Source organism: Aptenodytes patagonicus, chromosome 3, assembly GCF_965638725.1.
Source record: "Aptenodytes patagonicus chromosome 3, bAptPat1.pri.cur, whole genome shotgun sequence".
Classification (NCBI taxonomy): Eukaryota; Metazoa; Chordata; class Aves; order Sphenisciformes; family Spheniscidae; genus Aptenodytes; species Aptenodytes patagonicus.
Genome location: NC_134951.1, coordinates 70904883 through 70922101, shown reverse-complemented (window position 1 = coordinate 70922101; position 17219 = coordinate 70904883). Strand labels below are relative to the sequence as shown.

Below are 17219 nucleotides of genomic sequence, written 5' to 3'. Positions count from 1 at the left end.
CAATAGTCTTTAGTAAAGACTGTGTTGTGCAGGCATGGGAAGTGATTTGAAGATGAGGAATAGCCTGAGAAACATTTTGCTTAACCATTTGAGCCAAAACTTTACTCAAAGAGCAAGATTTAACCTACCTTTGCATCTCACATATGAATGGCTACTGAAAGATTGCAGTTGTTACGGCTGTGCATTTCCATAGTTCACTCTATCACAGATTGCATTAGTGCAATTTAGTTTTTACTGACTACTATTTCAGATGTCTGTGTATAATATTTCTCTGTTTGTCTCTCAGTGCTTTCTGCTCCTTTGCAGTTAGTTTCAGACATATCCAATTTAATTATAAAATATTTAGTTTCTCTTTGAGTTAGGATAAAACACAGTACAGGTGGTAAAAGCTGCCTGAGAAATCTGCAGACACTTGGATGGCTAGTCTTGAGCTTCGGGCTGCCTTGGCTAGGCTGATTAAAGCATCTTCCACTGGTAAAGCAAAGCACGGTTCTTAACTCGTTTGAACAGGTGCTTCCAGAGTGAGGGACCTTTTTTGCTTTTCCCATAAATGCCTTTCAAACATTTCATTCTTTATTAGGCCTTTCAGATGTAAGAAAGAAGCTGTTAGTGGGGGATCATCAACTTGCACTTATGTATATTCATAAATGTTATATAATATCTTTCCAAAAGGGAGATGTTAAACAATGAACATATGGGAGGATCATTTCATCTGCTTTATATGTCAGCTGGTGATAGGTTGAAATGAGACACTTAAACCACACAAGGAAATCCTGTTATTGCAGCGAGGGGCAATGAAGAATACGTCATCCGATAGGAATGCTATAAATTGTTGTTTGCTCTCACGATAAATGTAGTTAAGATTTGGCCAAGTTCATACATTTGCTCTTACAAGAAGTGTCCACGTTGCCTTACTGACCTGTAAAGTAGCACATACAGTCAGTGGCTTAAATGAGACTTCAGAAGTACCAGCATGAAAGAAGGGAAAAGACACAGTGTGTCCCTCCCCACTTTGTAAAGTGCCAGCATGACTGTTCTTATGTAGGTGTATACCTACCCATTTTGACTACTAGGTGCTGCACCACCTGGAGAGGAGTTGGTATAAAGAATGAGCCAATGTCTGGAACATGTTTCTTAGAAAGCTTGCAAGTGCATCTGTGCTCTGGCATACGAGTAAACCAAGGTGATAATTGCCGATAGCTTAAAGCTGTGAGTGGTGGCTGGGTGAACTCTGGTGACTTTCCTGTAAGAACTGTGGATAATTCACATTATGTGCTTTGAAATATCTACAAAAACTTGGAAAATAGGAAGCTTATCAAAAGAACCAAGAATATGCATAGCAAGTCAGAAGTATCTTGCACCAGACTGTAGCTGTTAAGTGGATGCCCAGATGTAAGCTGTTAAGAACAGCACGAGCATATGTGATACTTCCCTGCATATATATATATGATACTCTTTCAGTCTTCAGCTATTCTCAACCCATGGACTTTCCAATCCAGACCTGGTTTCTGCATATTGAGTGGTCCTCAGTGGGTGCTCTTCCATGAAGCATTTGGTATCCACTTGAACCCTTATAGTTAGTTTAGGCATATCAACATTTTATGTACTGTTTTTACATGTCAAAGGTTTTCTTGTTAAGTTTAGTATTTTTGGTATTTCAAGATAATATCCCATACATGGTGTTCTTTGGCAGACAAGGAATACCAGGTCATCTGGGGAACTGAAGGAGCCCTTGGAACAGATAGGAAAATGTACCTTTTTTATTTAGTTAGGTAGTTATTTTAGTACTAGTACAGATGTAATAGCTTTAAAGTGGTTTAAGTGCATGAAGGCTGAGGTGTTAAGACATTGATTTAGGGAAAATACTGTAGTTATATCCCTGCACAGGTTGTGCAGACAAGTCCTGGTTTGAAATGCCTGTATTAATTGGCATTTTTCAAAGTCAACTTAAAATCATATTTGTCTGTGAGAGTTCTGTGTGATGATCTCTGTGACAAAGATCTGATCCGCTCCTGTTTATGATTGTGATAAATTCACGTATGATTTACCTTTTTTTGCCTGTACAATCAGCTATTCTGACTCCTTAGGCTGGTGCGGGGTTTTTGCTCAGCGCAAGGGTGTGTGGCAAGGCAAGTCACACTGTGCTTGCAGGCGCTATGCCCGGAGTCCTGTACAGCCAGTTTGTGCAAACTTGTAGCATTTATAGTTACTTGCTTGCAGTTCTCATGACTTCTGTAGGTTTTTCCTCCCTTCCCCCCTCCTTTGTGAGTTAAATTAAGATTTGGATCTTTCAAACTTTACAGAAAAGGAATGATGTCATTATTTTTGTAGTGCCTCATTTGGAGAGAATGCAGTGATTCTTAAAGAAAATAGATGTTATTATTAAATCCTTTTACTGGTTTAAAGTGAATTGTTAGGGCTGCCAGGCATGCAGGCCGGGGGTACCCGGTCCCAGAATTCAGGCTGGGCTTATGGAAAGGATTCCACCACCTTTTCTGCATTTCTTCATTAATGTTGTGAACCAGTAAGAGCACCATTCAGCTGGTGAAAAGAAGTTTTATTCCAAGCTGAAAGGGAGCACTGTCATTAAAGTCTTATGCTTTCATTTCTTTCCATGACGGTGCTCTTACAACTTTATCGGAAAACACCACCGCCCCAATCCTACAGCTTTCCCATATAAACTGTACAGCTTTCTATGATCATACCTACTGGAAGAGCAGTAGAAAATCAACTATATGGTGGCTCAGTTCCGGCATAACTCAAAACAAAATGTTGGCTGTATTTTGCAGCATGGTGGATTTGTCCTTTTTTGAACTATGCATTTAACAAAAAGGAAGATAAAGGAGGGATATGTTATATAGGATTAATTCTTTGATCATATTTCCCTTAAGCTAACAGAACTGGAATTTACCTGTTTCCAAGAGAATGCAGTTGACCCTTTCAGTACTTTTTCGCCCTCTATTTTGTCTTCAACCTAATGATAGCCACCAACCAGTTGTGGAAGAGATGTCATTGCTTTTATGTGTATTTGTATTTAAGTGTCTAATAATAAACTTAAGTCAGGTTTCTATTTCCCAAGCTTTGGTGGAGCTCAGACACGATGCAGAGCCTGAGCACGCACACCTAGCAGATCTGGAGTTCTGCCTTACGCCTCGTTAGGGGTGATCCTGCAGGGATGAAGTATATATATAGGGTGTAGAAAACTCATCAACATCCTGTGCAGGTAACTGAGTTGTTAGTGACATCAATCCCTTTAGGTTAAGCTGTCATTGCTGAAGACATGGTATCATGGATGTTTAAATTATTAACGTATGAACTAAAAAAATGTAACTTTCTCTCCAAGAAATGCTTTCTCTTGCTCAAGTCTGAGGACAATAGAAAACCGTAGCATAAAAAGAATGGGCAAAATTCATACATTTTGGGGCGCAGATGTGCATGTGCATACATATGTCTAATAATTCCTAGTAAATATCCTTGCTCTATAAAGCAGCATTATTTTTTTTTTTTATTTTCTTTGTGGAGGAATGAATGGGGTCTGTTTTCCCCCCCCCTTTAGAAATATGACCAACAGCTAATTCTGTGCTTTCTTTTGCTTCCTGTAGGCTGGCACCAATGCGATTATATACACTGTCCAAACGGCATTTTGTTCTGGTCTTTGTAGTATTCTTTGTTTGTTTTGGTTTGACAGTCTTCATAGGAATAGCAGGTAAGGATGCTGTCTTTTTAAAAAATTACAGTTCTTGTATGCTTTGACTAAACCTGTTGGTATTTACAGATGTATTTAAATGCTAATGAGCTTACCGCCCCTGAGATGTCTGAGGAAGCATTACTTTTGACAAGGAGGGGGAAGTGTATCTTCCATCTCATTTTTTCATAGGAGCACTACCTACACAGATTTGGTATTTGCAACTGCTTTGCAGGGGAGAGTCAGTAGAGTAAAACAAAACCAGCTTCATTGTAACATAATTTTTCAGCAGACTGCTACACTAATTTTCTTCTTTGTATTTCAATCTGTAAAACGGTGGTGCTAACACTTGATTTCCTGTGAGGCAGTTGATAACTGTTTGTAAAGCCTTCTAAATGTTTGGGTGATAAATACCACAGAAATATAAAATATTTTAGTAATGTAGAAATACGAACTTCTGTTGTCGAACATATATGTGCTTAGGTCTCTGGTTTTAAACCTTTGTGGGAGTCATGACGTGATCTGGGAGGCTAAGCACTTAGTGCCTGGTTACTTATCCTGGAGATCAGAGAGATTTGTGGAAGTCTGGTCGACAAAGATGCAGAGTGTCATTAGGCAGATGGAAAGCGTGGGAGCCCTCCGTATTTCATGCCAGAGAGCTTTTCCAGGTCTAAAACATACTTGAAAAAGAAGTCGGTGTGCTGTCACTGCAGTGTTAATAAGCTAATACTCTGCTGTCAGGATAGTTTTGTCAACACAGAAGTTAAGTGATAGACGGGGAGAGGGGAAAGGAGGGACTTGTACTCATTAAGCAACCCGCCCCCCATGTAAGAATTATTTAAGGACATTACCACCTCCCCCCACTTTACTGCTTATTTCCACGTCACCCAGCGTGTTCTCCTGTGCCACTCTCTGACACCTCTTGACCTGTCTGTAGGGTTGTCTCTACCTCTGCCCTATCCTTCACTTCCTTTAGAATGAGATGGGCTGCCCAGGCCTGCGACTCATCTGCTCCTGCCTGCCTTGGAAAGAAGCAGGAGGGTTAATTGGACGCAGTTGTTTGGGCTTTTTGTGCCCATCCGTGCCTTGTAAGCAGTACATTCTTCATGATAGCATTAAATAATAAGATTTGTCTGTGAAATAAAACCTTCTTTCCTGCTGTTTGATTTATTGTAGCAGCCTAAGGTGCAAACAGACTTTCAGTTCATAAAGGTTAATCACTGATATTCCTGTGACTTGCCTAAGGATGTTGAAGGCCATTATTTGGCCACTAAAACACCATATAAATACATTTACAAAAATGCATTTTATATGAATGATAAAGGAAAAAAACCTGGAATTACTTAATTTAGTGTCATTTGTCTATTTGGCTTAAAAAGTGAACCATATTTGTAGTTGTGTATTTATACTGTCCAGTTGCAAGAAGTGCAAGAAAGTTGTTTTACGTAAGACTAGGCAAAAAGCAGTGCTCCTGGAAGAGAAAACTGAGCATTTCATTCTTACTTGGTAGCAGAACCTGAAAGAGAGCTGTGTTGTGTGTCGCATTGCATCTGCGTGCAGAGTGATCTGATGATGTGGTTGCCTTTGGTCCAGGGGACTTGGCTGCTGTAAGCAACGCTTGGTCATCTGTACCCTGCTGGGGTCCCAGGACTCGCCTGTGATCCCCTTCAGGAAGTGGCACAGCTGTGGGATTCTTGTCCTTGTAAGATTGGTTTGCTGGATAGTTTTGTTGCCAAAGCGTGAACACAGTTCACTGTTATAACTTAATTATTTTTAAAAGAATGCTGTTTACCTTGGGAGCATGAACATACCCACTGAACACTTAGTGTGATGTTTTTCGCAGCTTTTGTTGACAGCTCCTTGCTTCCTGTGAACAGAGGGAGGGGCGCTAACAATGGAGTGCTCCCTCATTAAACGGTGCAGTCTGAGCAAAACTCACCAAACCCACTAAGTAAACGAAAAAGTGGGAGATACATCCGTATTTTCTGTGCTACTTGAATATGCCATTGCCCATACTCAACATCTCTATCTGCAGTTTGGGAAGCCTAGCAGAAGTCTTGCTTCTCATCCGAGAAAACAAGACAGTTTAATCTGAGGTGGCTGTTGCTCTTCAGTTCTTGTAACCCAAGACAGACGCAGACTTGTTTCGTTTTTTTCCCAAGTTACACTCACTTTCTTTCCCTTTTCCCAAGGGGTCTGTGTTATCTTTGGGGTGAGACAAGTGCAAGGAAAATAGAAGGTGCAGAGCTCGTTTTCTGTACCTGTGCAGTTTTCCTGTTCACCGCCTCAGGGTGGTTCTTTGCTTTCAGATGTGATTCTGTTAACTGAGCAAAACTGAAAGAAAAACAATAACAATGTAATTTAATCACCATCATTTTGGTCAGTTGCTTTTAAAAGCTTTAATATATTGCTTGCTAGAGGAGTAGCAGTTACAGCAGTAGAACCTCATTATTTTTTTGGTTGCTGCTCTTAAAAACTGAGACTATGATTTCTCTGCCCCAGTATTGGTTCGTATCTTCTGGTAAAAAAAAAACCCTTTCTAAAAAGGCTCATTCTAATGTTTTTGTTAAGACTTAATTACTGAAATATGATGACTTATCAACTGTGAGCACTTAGAAATTGAGTTACGCTTTTCGAAACAAAAATGCCTTCCAAAAATCTGCCCTGTTTATATGTACTTGAGAACTGAAAAGTTCAACGGTACAGAACTGACTTTATAGTGGGTGGCTGTTAGTGAAGTTGAACTGTAATTCTAATATGCAGCTTTGAGTGTGATGGGTGAAATTCTTCATTTTTCCATTTGAAGTCTGTAAGATGGTTAATATTGTAATTAGAGTGGTTATAGAAGCCCAAGCAATGCTGCATGTTTATAGCTGTCATGACAGCTAACCTAAAATACTTCTTGCACAGAATGATCCCATGTTGCTCATTTATAAACGTCCTCTTTTCCACTGTTTCTCTGTGGTAACTTTGAAGTCCATGGTCTTTGTGAAAAACTGCTTTTCTTGCATAATTTTTTTAATACTAAGTTTGTGGCTGAAACAGCGTGTTTTGAGGATTAATAAATTACAGTAAATTGCCAGACCGAATACGTAAGGGGAGAGACCATTTGGACAGAGAAATCTTACTGTGACTGGGAAGCCTCTAGAGTGACCCAGATACACACGTATATGTCCTGCCTATGTCCACACCTGCTATGCATCTCCTCTGTGTTTGTTCACACCCCGGTATATAGATACAGACCTTTTCCTACTCTTCCTTTTCATTTTTCTGGGTTAGTCCTTTTGTGTATGTACATGTGCATGCATTCCTCTTCTCCCCAGTACCATGTGTTCTTGCATACCTAAGAAGGCTAAGGGGAAACCGTACCGCTGTCTACAACAACCTTATCAGAGGATACACAGAAGATGGGGCTAGACTCTTCTCAGAGGTGCATGATGATAGGGTGAGAGGCAACAGACACAAGCTGGAACACAAGAAATTCCAGTTAGATATTAGGAATTTTTTTCTTACCGTAAGGGTGGTTAAAAACTGGAACAGGTTGCCCAGGGAGGTTGTGGGAGTCTCTATCCTTGGAGATGTTCAAGACTTGACTAGATGTGGCCCTGAGCAAACTGATCTAATTAAACAAGAGGGTGGACTAGATGGCCCCTGGAGGTCTCTTCTAACATAAATTAAGATTTTATAGCTTCCCATTTACCGCATACAGAACTAGAGGTAGGGTGTGAGTGGATGGATGCAGTTGATCAGTACATGTTAAGTGTGTGTGTCTGTACCCAGAATGATTGGAAGAAAGGTTGCATAAAAAGTGTGGTAGCGAGCTGAACATCTCCCACTACAATTGGACATGAAACTCCATTGATTAAATGGATTGTCTGTTTTAGGATAAATTGTTTGTAGAACTTTTATGCAATTATGTTTATTTATGTGATGATATACATAATATATTATAGCTCCAGATTTCTATAGAAAAGGAGGGGCCCAATCTGAGTAGACTGAGAACTGTTCCTAAACAAACATGTGGGTATCTTGGCTTGAACAGACCGATGTGATGAAAATCCAGCACTAGCCAGAAAGTACTGTTATTGTGATTGTACAAGCAAGTACACTACACGTACATAAAAAGGCATTAGCATCATGCACTCAAATACAATGGGATGTGTTTGCCCTGGTACCTGCGCCTTGAGTGCAATGCCTTATGGACGCTATGCTCTATGTAAATCAGGTAATGGTAGCAGTTTGGCTATAGAAACTTCAGAGTGCAATTAAATATGCTGGGTTTTGGGTGGTTTTTGCAGCCCTTGTTGAGCTTCAAGTTGCTGTGATGACAGTGCCACTGGTGCTTAGCTAGCTTTTTCTGCAGCTGAGTACTTTCATGACTGCAGTGTACAGCTTAGCTTGGGAAAAATACCGTGTGGTTTGTTGTAGTAGTTTAGAGTACACATGCAGGGCTTCTGACACGGAGTTCTTGAATTATAATCTACTTCCTATTTAATCATGCCTAGAAATATTATGGCAGAGAGGCTTAAAGGAACATTCAGGCCAAGTTTATTAATAATATTGAAATGCCTAAGTGATTTACCCTTCAGCTTAAACATCTGAAAAGCAGGATACTATTTACCTGCTTTGCAGGGAGGTATTTTGTACAGTCTTTTGAAATCCTGTATTTACATCATTACTTATCGGTAATACACATACTTCAATATTGTTTTCTTTCTTCCTTCTTATATATTGTGTAGGTCCTAATGTAATTGAAACTTCTGTAGCAAGAACCGACTTAAATAACAGCCTAAAGGTAAGAGTTAATAAATATCGTTGGATTACATGAATGGCTTTATTTGATGTCAGTAATGTTAAACGTTCCCCTCCTTCCCCCCAATTATTTTAAGTATTTAGTTTTTTACTGGAAGACTTCTTGGCCACATGGTGCTTTCCAGTTTGAAATTGAACATGCAATATTGTACTACCACTGTGTTATTTCATGAGTGGCTCAGCAGCAATTTCTAGTCTCTTACTTTTGTGAGCAGGTAAGGTAGAGAATTCTATGATGTTTCTGCACAGCAATTTGCGATAAAGTAACACTTGAGTGTTGATAGGATTCCCTGGTGAGTTCATGTTGGAGATTCTTGTAGGGGGTCCAGAAACAGAAATTGAGAACATAAACTGAAAAACAATGCTCTCAGTGGCAACTAATGATATCCCTCTTGTGATGTTCCTTTCTATCAGGAAGGAATATTTCTTTTTCTTGTTAATTGTTCACTGTCATGTGACCAAGACATGGGATCTGGCTTCCTAACATGAACCTTCACATTCATTTTCTTAAAAGCTTTCATATTTTGGTTCTCAGTTCTTGCATTTTTATTTGTCTAGCTCTTCGCTGTCAACCTAATATCTAAAGTAACTTTTGTGAAAGTGCCAAAAAAAGTTTTGTTGTTTTGTTTTGAGGGGTTTCTTAAAGTAAATTTTCTTTAAATACACTGGAACGTTTCTTTTTTTGGTCTGTTAGTCACCTATATATGTTTGGATTGCTACTGTATTCTGGGTGGATTTTATTTTTAAAAAGCATATTTTTATATCAAATAGGAGAAGTCTTTCCTGCACGTAGGTTTTATCTGCTAATGAGATCTTCCATGCTTTTGAAATGAATGTGGGATTTTTAGAAAACCTAGTGGACAAATAGTTGTTGTTTTCATAATTATATTTGAACAGGTTTAAAACTGTGTAGCAGGTGAGGGGTCACAAATCTGACTTTTGATGTAAAGTGCTAGAAATTACTTTTTATTTTCAAGCTAGGTCTCAGGATTTTGTTTTTCATATCTGAACTTTTCTGTTTTATTGCTGCTGCTTTTATGAGCTTTAAGTAGTCATACCTTTCCTTACTTCAGTGCTGTGCAAAATATGTGTGCTGTTTAAGCTACTTCTCTGGAAGACTTATATTTGAGCTGCTTATCATACTGTCCATAGTGTAGCACATATTAAATCTATTCCCAAAAATATTGTCACAAACATAATTAACATGCCTTTCATCATTGTAACTACAGATATATCATGTAACAGCATAATGGCTGGTGCTAAACTTGTGGGGTTTTTTTACAGCTGAAGCCATTTAATTTAAGTTCACCACCACTGTCTACTTACAATCAGCAGCTATGGCTGACCTGCATAGTTGAGTTGGATCAGCACGATGGTGAGAATCTTACCTAATTCTCAGGAAACTGCTATAGCAACCTGTATATGGTATATTGTATCTTTAACTTCATCTGTCACATACGTGATCCTGTTGCTTTCTGGCTATGGTTGGTGGGTTTTTCCTCTGATACAGTTTCTGCCCCTCCACCCCTTGCCCCCAATAAAGACATGGACAGCACTCATCTTGAGAACTGGAAGCAACAGGTATATGGGATAAGTTGTTTGTTATTTCTGTGAAAGCAGTAGTATCTAGAGAATCTGTGTCTCTCGCTTCATTTTGGGGGGAATTAGATGTGTAGATTGTAATGATATTAATTTTTCAATAGAAGTTCTCTGTAAATACATGAGAAATACTGTATTAGTAATTGTTAGTCTGTTAAGATTCAGTACAGGGCATTTGTGAATTACTGCCTAAGCATATAAATAAAAAGTTTTGTGGGTTTTTTTATTAATATACTGGACCCCTACTCCAGTAAAGTATAACTGAATAACTTTGAGTAATCTTTGGATATCATATGTGTTTTAAATTATATTTGGAACTCTATTTGAGATTTCATTTCTGCATGTAGCAATAGCTTAATGTTTTCTCTTTTAATTACAGTATCCCTCAAAAAGAATGTTACTATGACAGTCAAAGTACTTGGAGTGGTGAAGGATGGAAGCACACCATATGTTAATAATCAAGTTCACAATCGGACGAGATTACTCAGTTGTGCACAAGTATGTGCCTGCTTAAACAAAACTCTGATGCATTACATTTTCTTTAAATCTATTTGTGTGCATGTTACATTACATTGCAAATGAGAAGAATATATCTGTTAAGCATGTCTCAGGAAAGACTCTAGAGTATACTTTTATTTGTAATTGCAACCTAGCTAGTAATGCTGACCAAGATACCTACCTATCCGTCTTTTTCTGTTTACTTCTATGACTTGTGTCTATTACCCCTTAAAGACCCCTCTTTCTTTTTAGAGTAGGTCTCTGCCAGCAAAGCAGTGTGTCCTGCTTAGTCACCTAAACAGATTTAACAGTACTGAAGAAAGGAATATTGTAGTAGAAGATTGGATATAGGGCTCCAGAGGAGAAAAAAATTCTCCTCCAACACCTGGCAGAGAGTCTGGTTGAAATCAGCTGGCATCTGTGTTCTGAAAAAGCCAAATTTCTGCCACCTGTGAAGAAATGTTTAAAGTTTTGAGTTTCTAGTATAATTTTCACTGAAATTTTTAAGCTTAGAGACATCCAAAACAGCTTCTCCAGATGTAAGTCCTTTAGGAAGGGCATAGCTGAAGTTTTTTTGATAAGCATATAGGGTAAATCAAATGTTTTCTTTTTATATATATACACACACATATGAAATCTGCAGAAATTAATGAACGGTGTTCCATTAGATTTAATTACATGCAGCCAAGAGAGCAATATGCTTGGGTTTTCTCTTTCCTCCTGTTAACTTTCAGAAATGAGTTAGCACAAGATAGCCCCATCTCACAATCAGATGACCTAGAGCTTGGCTGACAGAGTTATTCAGATCCTTCCTGGTGCTGCACGCAGTTGCTTTCACCAGCTTATGGGAAAAGCTAGCCTTGTTTATTGGGTCAACCTTTCATCCTGCTGACTGACTTTATCAGTTTCTTCTGCTTTGTCTGGTATCTTTCAAGAAATTTGTTATCTGTGGGTTTTGTTTGAGTCTTAGTCTGACTGATCAAGATTGGTAAGGCATATAATAAATATCATCAATATCTGACCATTTAGAAACAAATTCTCCAACCTATATTAACAGTGCATATTCTGGAATAAATTGAAGGTTTTTACATACTATTCTTCACTGTATGTGTTCACAGAAATGCAGTGAAATCATTGTTGCTCACCTTGGCTACCTGAACTACACTCAGTACAACATATTTGTTAGCTTTGAAGATCTAAATAAGTTAACGTACACCATCCAGAATATTACTTTCACAGTAAGTATAAAGTTTTATACTAGCAAAAGAAATCTCTTTAATTACTAATGCTGTAGAAGTCTGCTTTAACTATAATAAAAAAGTTATCTCATTTTTGAAGATAAATATAAAGATGCATCATAATTAATTGTTCTGTCACTACTAATGTCGGAACTGTTATAGCATTTGCTGTTAATAAGGGTCTAGACCAATTTTTTTAACTCTATAAGGAAAGATTTTTCTTTCAGAACTGCTAATGCTGTTTTCTGGAACACATACATCTAGTCTAATTCCTGGGAGATATTTTTAACAGTATGCAAGCTAGACTAGAACATCCAGTTTTCTGCATTTGCTTATAGAGAAGTTGCCTCTCTAAAGCATGGTATCTTTTTCAGCCTTTCAGTAGGTGTATCTGAATTAGCAAGATTTTTCCAGGCTTTACGAAAGCATGGGCTAGAAAGATTTAACAAACGCAAAGAAAAATGAAATTTTTTTTTTTCTGTGCTTATGAGGAAGAAAAAAATGTTTATTCAGCTAAAATAAGCAGACTAATAAAATAATTCACTAAAATAATCCCTAGTGAAATAACTAGCTCAGTTCATAGTGCTAAAGATTGCTTATAAAACAGTTACATCATCAGTGTGTGCTGACTGGCTCCAGAAAGAAATGTAGAAACATTTGCATAGGGAGAAAATGGAACTAAACCAAATTTATAATACAGGTTACTGTGGTATATTCTACCTGTATGCAATGTTCGGTATGTCAGAGCAGGTAGCAAGCAAAAATCTTACTGTAAAGCAAAAGTGTTTTTTATATACTAAATGAACTTCCTGAATATTAATATTTGTAATGTTCTAGCGCATAAAGCACATCATTTAAAAATAAGCTCTAAGGAGAAAAAACCCCCAAACTCACAAACCCTTTGCTTAGTCAGAGATTTCAAACGGGACAAAGTGTTAGAGCATTTATAGTTGTACGGTTTATCATCTTGCTTGGCAGACTGCCTTTAAGGCAGACTTGTGCGCAAAACCAAAAAACCCAAACCCAAAGCCCTGCTTTCCCACAGCAATTAAATTGTCAATTTATTTCATTATTACAATGGTTTATGGTGATCTCAGTTGAAATCATAGATTGCCTCTTGTATAATGGGATTCTCTACATATAATTTTCATTCTACATTTATGGTTTAAAAAGACAAGACAGAAGTTGACAGATTCAATACATTGAAAGGTAAAGCTTCTTGTCCAGGTGGGCAAAGCATATGTTGTACCAGGGAGTTTATATTTCAAAAGTGGCTTCAAAAGAGAAGCATGCCAGGTATGAGAGAAATTGTCAACAGAGCAGAGTTTATGCAAACTGACATGTTATAATTAATATTTGTGCCCTTCTAGTAACTAGAGAAGATGAAGGAGCTTTTCCTCCTTAACCTATGAAAAAAGTTCTTTACTTCTGGTTCGCTCATTTATTCTTCCCTTACTTGATTTTCTTTTTTTCCTCTTCTGACACAAGAGAATAAGCTTTAAGAAAACGAACCCATTACAGGAAGCATGCCTGTACCTTATCAACCTCTTCATAATCAATTTATGCATCTGACCTTGGTAATAAAGAAGAACATACTGGATTTACTCAATTATTGGCATTCAAACTTTGAATGAAAGTGCAGTTGAAGTCAGTGAAGAATATCCTTTTTGTCCTGAGAAGTGCTTTAACATATGACAGCACACTGAGTATGTTACAAAGTGGCAGGGTAAAAGAGAAGCAAGGGTATTAGGCTGCTTTGGTTATCTTTTTGTCAGATAGTCCTACGGGTATGAGTTTATCTTTTTCTTTCCACGGTGATGTGGTGGAACTCGGTTATACCTTTAAATTTTGAAAAGCCAGAGAACTTTTCAGTATCTGCAGAAAGTGCTAATTATTGATGTTGTATGTACCCTGTCAAAATATTGTTCATTGGGCTATCTTTCTTTTCTTTTCCTGTAGTGGAAGACCTACAATCCAACTTTTTCTCAAGTGGAAATATGGTTCCGATTTGTCTTTGTAGTTCTCACTTTTATGGTCACGGTAAGATTTTTTTTTTAGTTTTTCTGGAGTATATTCTGTAGGCAGTTGATAACACTATTTTGTAGTGTTGTGTTTAGTAACTTAACCTCAGGCAGCAGAGTTGAGATATCACTGAATGGGTGTAAAAAATGTTTCTAAAATACTTATGTAGTTGCTGCTTTTGTGTTTTTACAAGTGGTATTGAAGGGACATTAAGAAAATAGGATAAATGGGAAAACTTGTTTTTCTAAACTCTGATTTTGAATTGAACAGAAAGAATTTTGTTTAAACAAAGGAAATTGTAATTCGATGCTAGAAAAAATATTTTTTTGCAGCATAGGTAGGCTTAGACATTGGAATAGGATGCCCAGAGCGTGGGCTCTCCGTCTCTGAAAATGAGCAAAACTCAGTTGAATATGACCTTGATCTAACTTTAAAGTCGTCACTGCCTTGAGTGTGAGGATGGGCCAGATGACCTCCAGAGGTCCCTTACAACCTAAATTATGCTACGATTTAGATTATCTCTCCCCTCCAACCTGGTTTGGCCCCTGGAAAAGAAGTGTTTGGAAAAAAAAACAACATAAAATCTAAAATGCAGAATTTTCGGAGTAAGGACACTAAAGCACTGAACACTTGCATAGCATTTTTCTTACATAGATGATGTCACTCGGCAGGTAACTGTGAATGTGATATGGAATCTGTTTTTTTTTAAAAGTGAGTTTAAGTGGAAGTTGTTGGTAGCGTGTGACCAGTAATTAGGCAACATTTTTTCATACATTGTTGATTTGCACGGTACTAGCTGGTTTTCTTCTCAGTTTGCTTGAGAGATTAAGTAATTTGCATTGGGGTAAACCAGCAAACTTGAAGCAGAAGTAGAAGCTAGGAGATATGGCTCCTGTTTTACAATGTTCTCAGTTGCAAAGACCTCGTGAAGTAGCCTTTGCATTGTGCTGTGTTATCTTTTTACTCTGGTAAAACCATTAAGGCTGTATTCCTTCCATACAAATTTTTGTTGTTGTTTTATAGTGTCTGTTTGCACATTCCCTGCGGAAATTCTCCATGAGAGACTGGGGTATTGAACAGAAATGGATGTCCATCCTCCTTCCCCTCCTGCTACTTTACAATGGTACTTGTATCCTGGAATTTTTAGAAAAGCTCCTTTTTTTTTAAAAAAAAAAAAAAAAGAAAAGAAAAAAAGAGAGTGAGAGAGAGAAGGCAAAATGGAATTTGGCCTTGAACTTATAAGCAGCTGTTTATAAGGCTTCAGAAAACCAATTTTAAAAAAACCCCAACCCTTTTTAAGTTTATCAAATTCAATGGCATAATGAGTAGGTGGATTTCATTCTTTTCAGTCACATGAATGTCAACTCTATTTGTTGAAAGCTCTGATTGGAATAGGCGGCAGCAACCATACTGAACCTTTCATATAGCGACATGTAAATGCAATTTCTGTCTTTGTCTGCTAAGTCTTCTTCATTTTTCAGATACTCGCGCTTTAGTTAAAAATGGAGGCTACTTTTAGTCTGGTAAACCACATCAAATTCTAGCACTCTCTAGCAGTACCAAAAGAATATTTGCCTTTCAGTCATTCTATGATTTTTTAGGTCATCACCAAGAACAGTGGTTTAGTAGAAAGTCTAATGAAACCTGAAATCTTCTAGAAATGTTGGCAACCATTTCAGATTATTCCTACAACACCGAGGATTGCTGCTGGAGGCACCATTTTCTATGTAAATAACTTTAAGATACAGCAACCTTCGATTTCATTTACTGGTGTAATTTGAAAAATCTAGGGTTTTTTGTTCTTCTGAAGATACGTTCTGCTTTACTTTTCGTAATGGAAAAGACTGTGCTTTTTCCCCTCTGTTTAACTTTTTTTTTCCTTATTTTGTTACAGATCCATTTTTCCCCCTTTCTTTTCTGGTGAACAGCTGGTTTCCTGGAATGCTGGATGATCTATTCCAGTCACTGTTTCTGTGTGCACTGTTGCTGTTCTGGCTTTGTGTCTACCATGGTATAAGAGTACAGGTAAGGGTATAACATTATCTACTACTTACTGAGAAGGCAGTGCTTGTCTTTTCAGTCCTCTCAAAAGGTGACAAAAATGAAACCAAATTTTTAAAAAAAGAGACATTTATTTTATTCTTAAAGTACAATGTGACACATGAAGCTTTGGCGTTAAAATGATTTGTGGTGAAGCAGGTTGCCTTGAGGACACCATGCCTAAATGAGAGAGATGGGACAGTCCACTCTAAATTATTGCAAGACAGCCTTCAGAATTATGATGCCATTATGCTTTGTTCTTGCTTGAAGGGTTTTGTTGTTGTATATGGTGGTTGATTGTCTTTTAAATTACTTTAAAATACTGCATATGATAAATATGAATTCTGGAGCATATTCCTATATTTGCAGTATCAGTGAAATATGTGAGACCTTATAAATAGGATGCTCCAAATCTACTGTATCTTATTAACACAAATGATGATACAATTTTACATCTTGTGTAATCACCTGTGCAGGTTAAAAATACATAAGGTGAGTGTCTTAATCTAGTTCGTGTTGAATGAAACAAAGATGATAGTTAGTTTATTCTGTCAAGAATGAATGAAATCTCAACTGTGGGTTCACTCCTTCACCACACTATTGTTTTCCCAACAGGGGGAAAGGAAGTGCTTAACTTTTTATCTGCCCAAATTCTTTATTGTTGGACTATTGTGGCTGGCCTCTGTTACACTGGGAATATGGCAAACGTAAGTAATTTAAAATTTAGTGCAAAAGTAGCGAGTTGAGAGTGTTCAGGAATTAGAAGATTGTTTATAATTAGCGGTATCTGTTTCTTAGTGCTCTGATTGTGATAGAGGAATGGAGTTCAAATTCTTACATCTTTCTGTTTTGCAAATTGTGACTGATTTGAAAACACAATTCCCCATGGACGATCTAGTAGTACTTAATTTTATAAACCAGAGTGAGATCTAGAAATCACTACTTTGTCAATACGTTATGACTCCCTACAATACTCCCTCTAGCACTACCCAATTAGCTTTTAGTATTTGAAGCAACAGTTTCTCTGTAGTTAATTGTTACACAGTTTGACCAAACTTTCTCAACTATTAAACCTGCACAATTGGTATTGACGCTGCTTAGTCAAGCTATGCTATCTCTCCTCAAAACTCAGTTCTTTTGCTTGGTTTAGTGTTTCTCTCTTTTTTCCCAATTTGTTGTGTTAACGTAAAGGTGTCGCTATTCCCCACCCAGAAAACTTTCTCAGTTTTGGTACATTTGTAGTTTCTAAACCATTTTAGTCTCAAGTGTTTACCTCTTATTTTATTTCTCAGAAGGAAGACACCTTCTAACCTTCTCCATGCCGT

The 17219-nt window shown here is 37.6% G+C and overlaps 1 protein-coding gene across 2 annotated transcripts in view; it reads left to right on the top strand.

Annotated features, from left to right (window-relative positions):
• The window catches only part of TMEM181 (transmembrane protein 181), a 37511-nt gene that overhangs the window by 9748 nt on the left and 10544 nt on the right, over positions 1-17219 (top strand). For both annotated transcript variants that reach the window (XM_076333775.1, XM_076333776.1), the window contains exons 2-10: positions 3603-3706; positions 8425-8480; positions 9782-9872; positions 10476-10594; positions 11713-11832; positions 13792-13872; positions 14878-14977; positions 15749-15879; positions 16510-16601. In XM_076333775.1, the coding sequence (XP_076189890.1) occupies positions 3603-3706; positions 8425-8480; positions 9782-9872; positions 10476-10594; positions 11713-11832; positions 13792-13872; positions 14878-14977; positions 15749-15879; positions 16510-16601 (894 nt within the window). The remainder of the gene's footprint in view (positions 1-3602; positions 3707-8424; positions 8481-9781; positions 9873-10475; positions 10595-11712; positions 11833-13791; positions 13873-14877; positions 14978-15748; positions 15880-16509; positions 16602-17219) is intronic.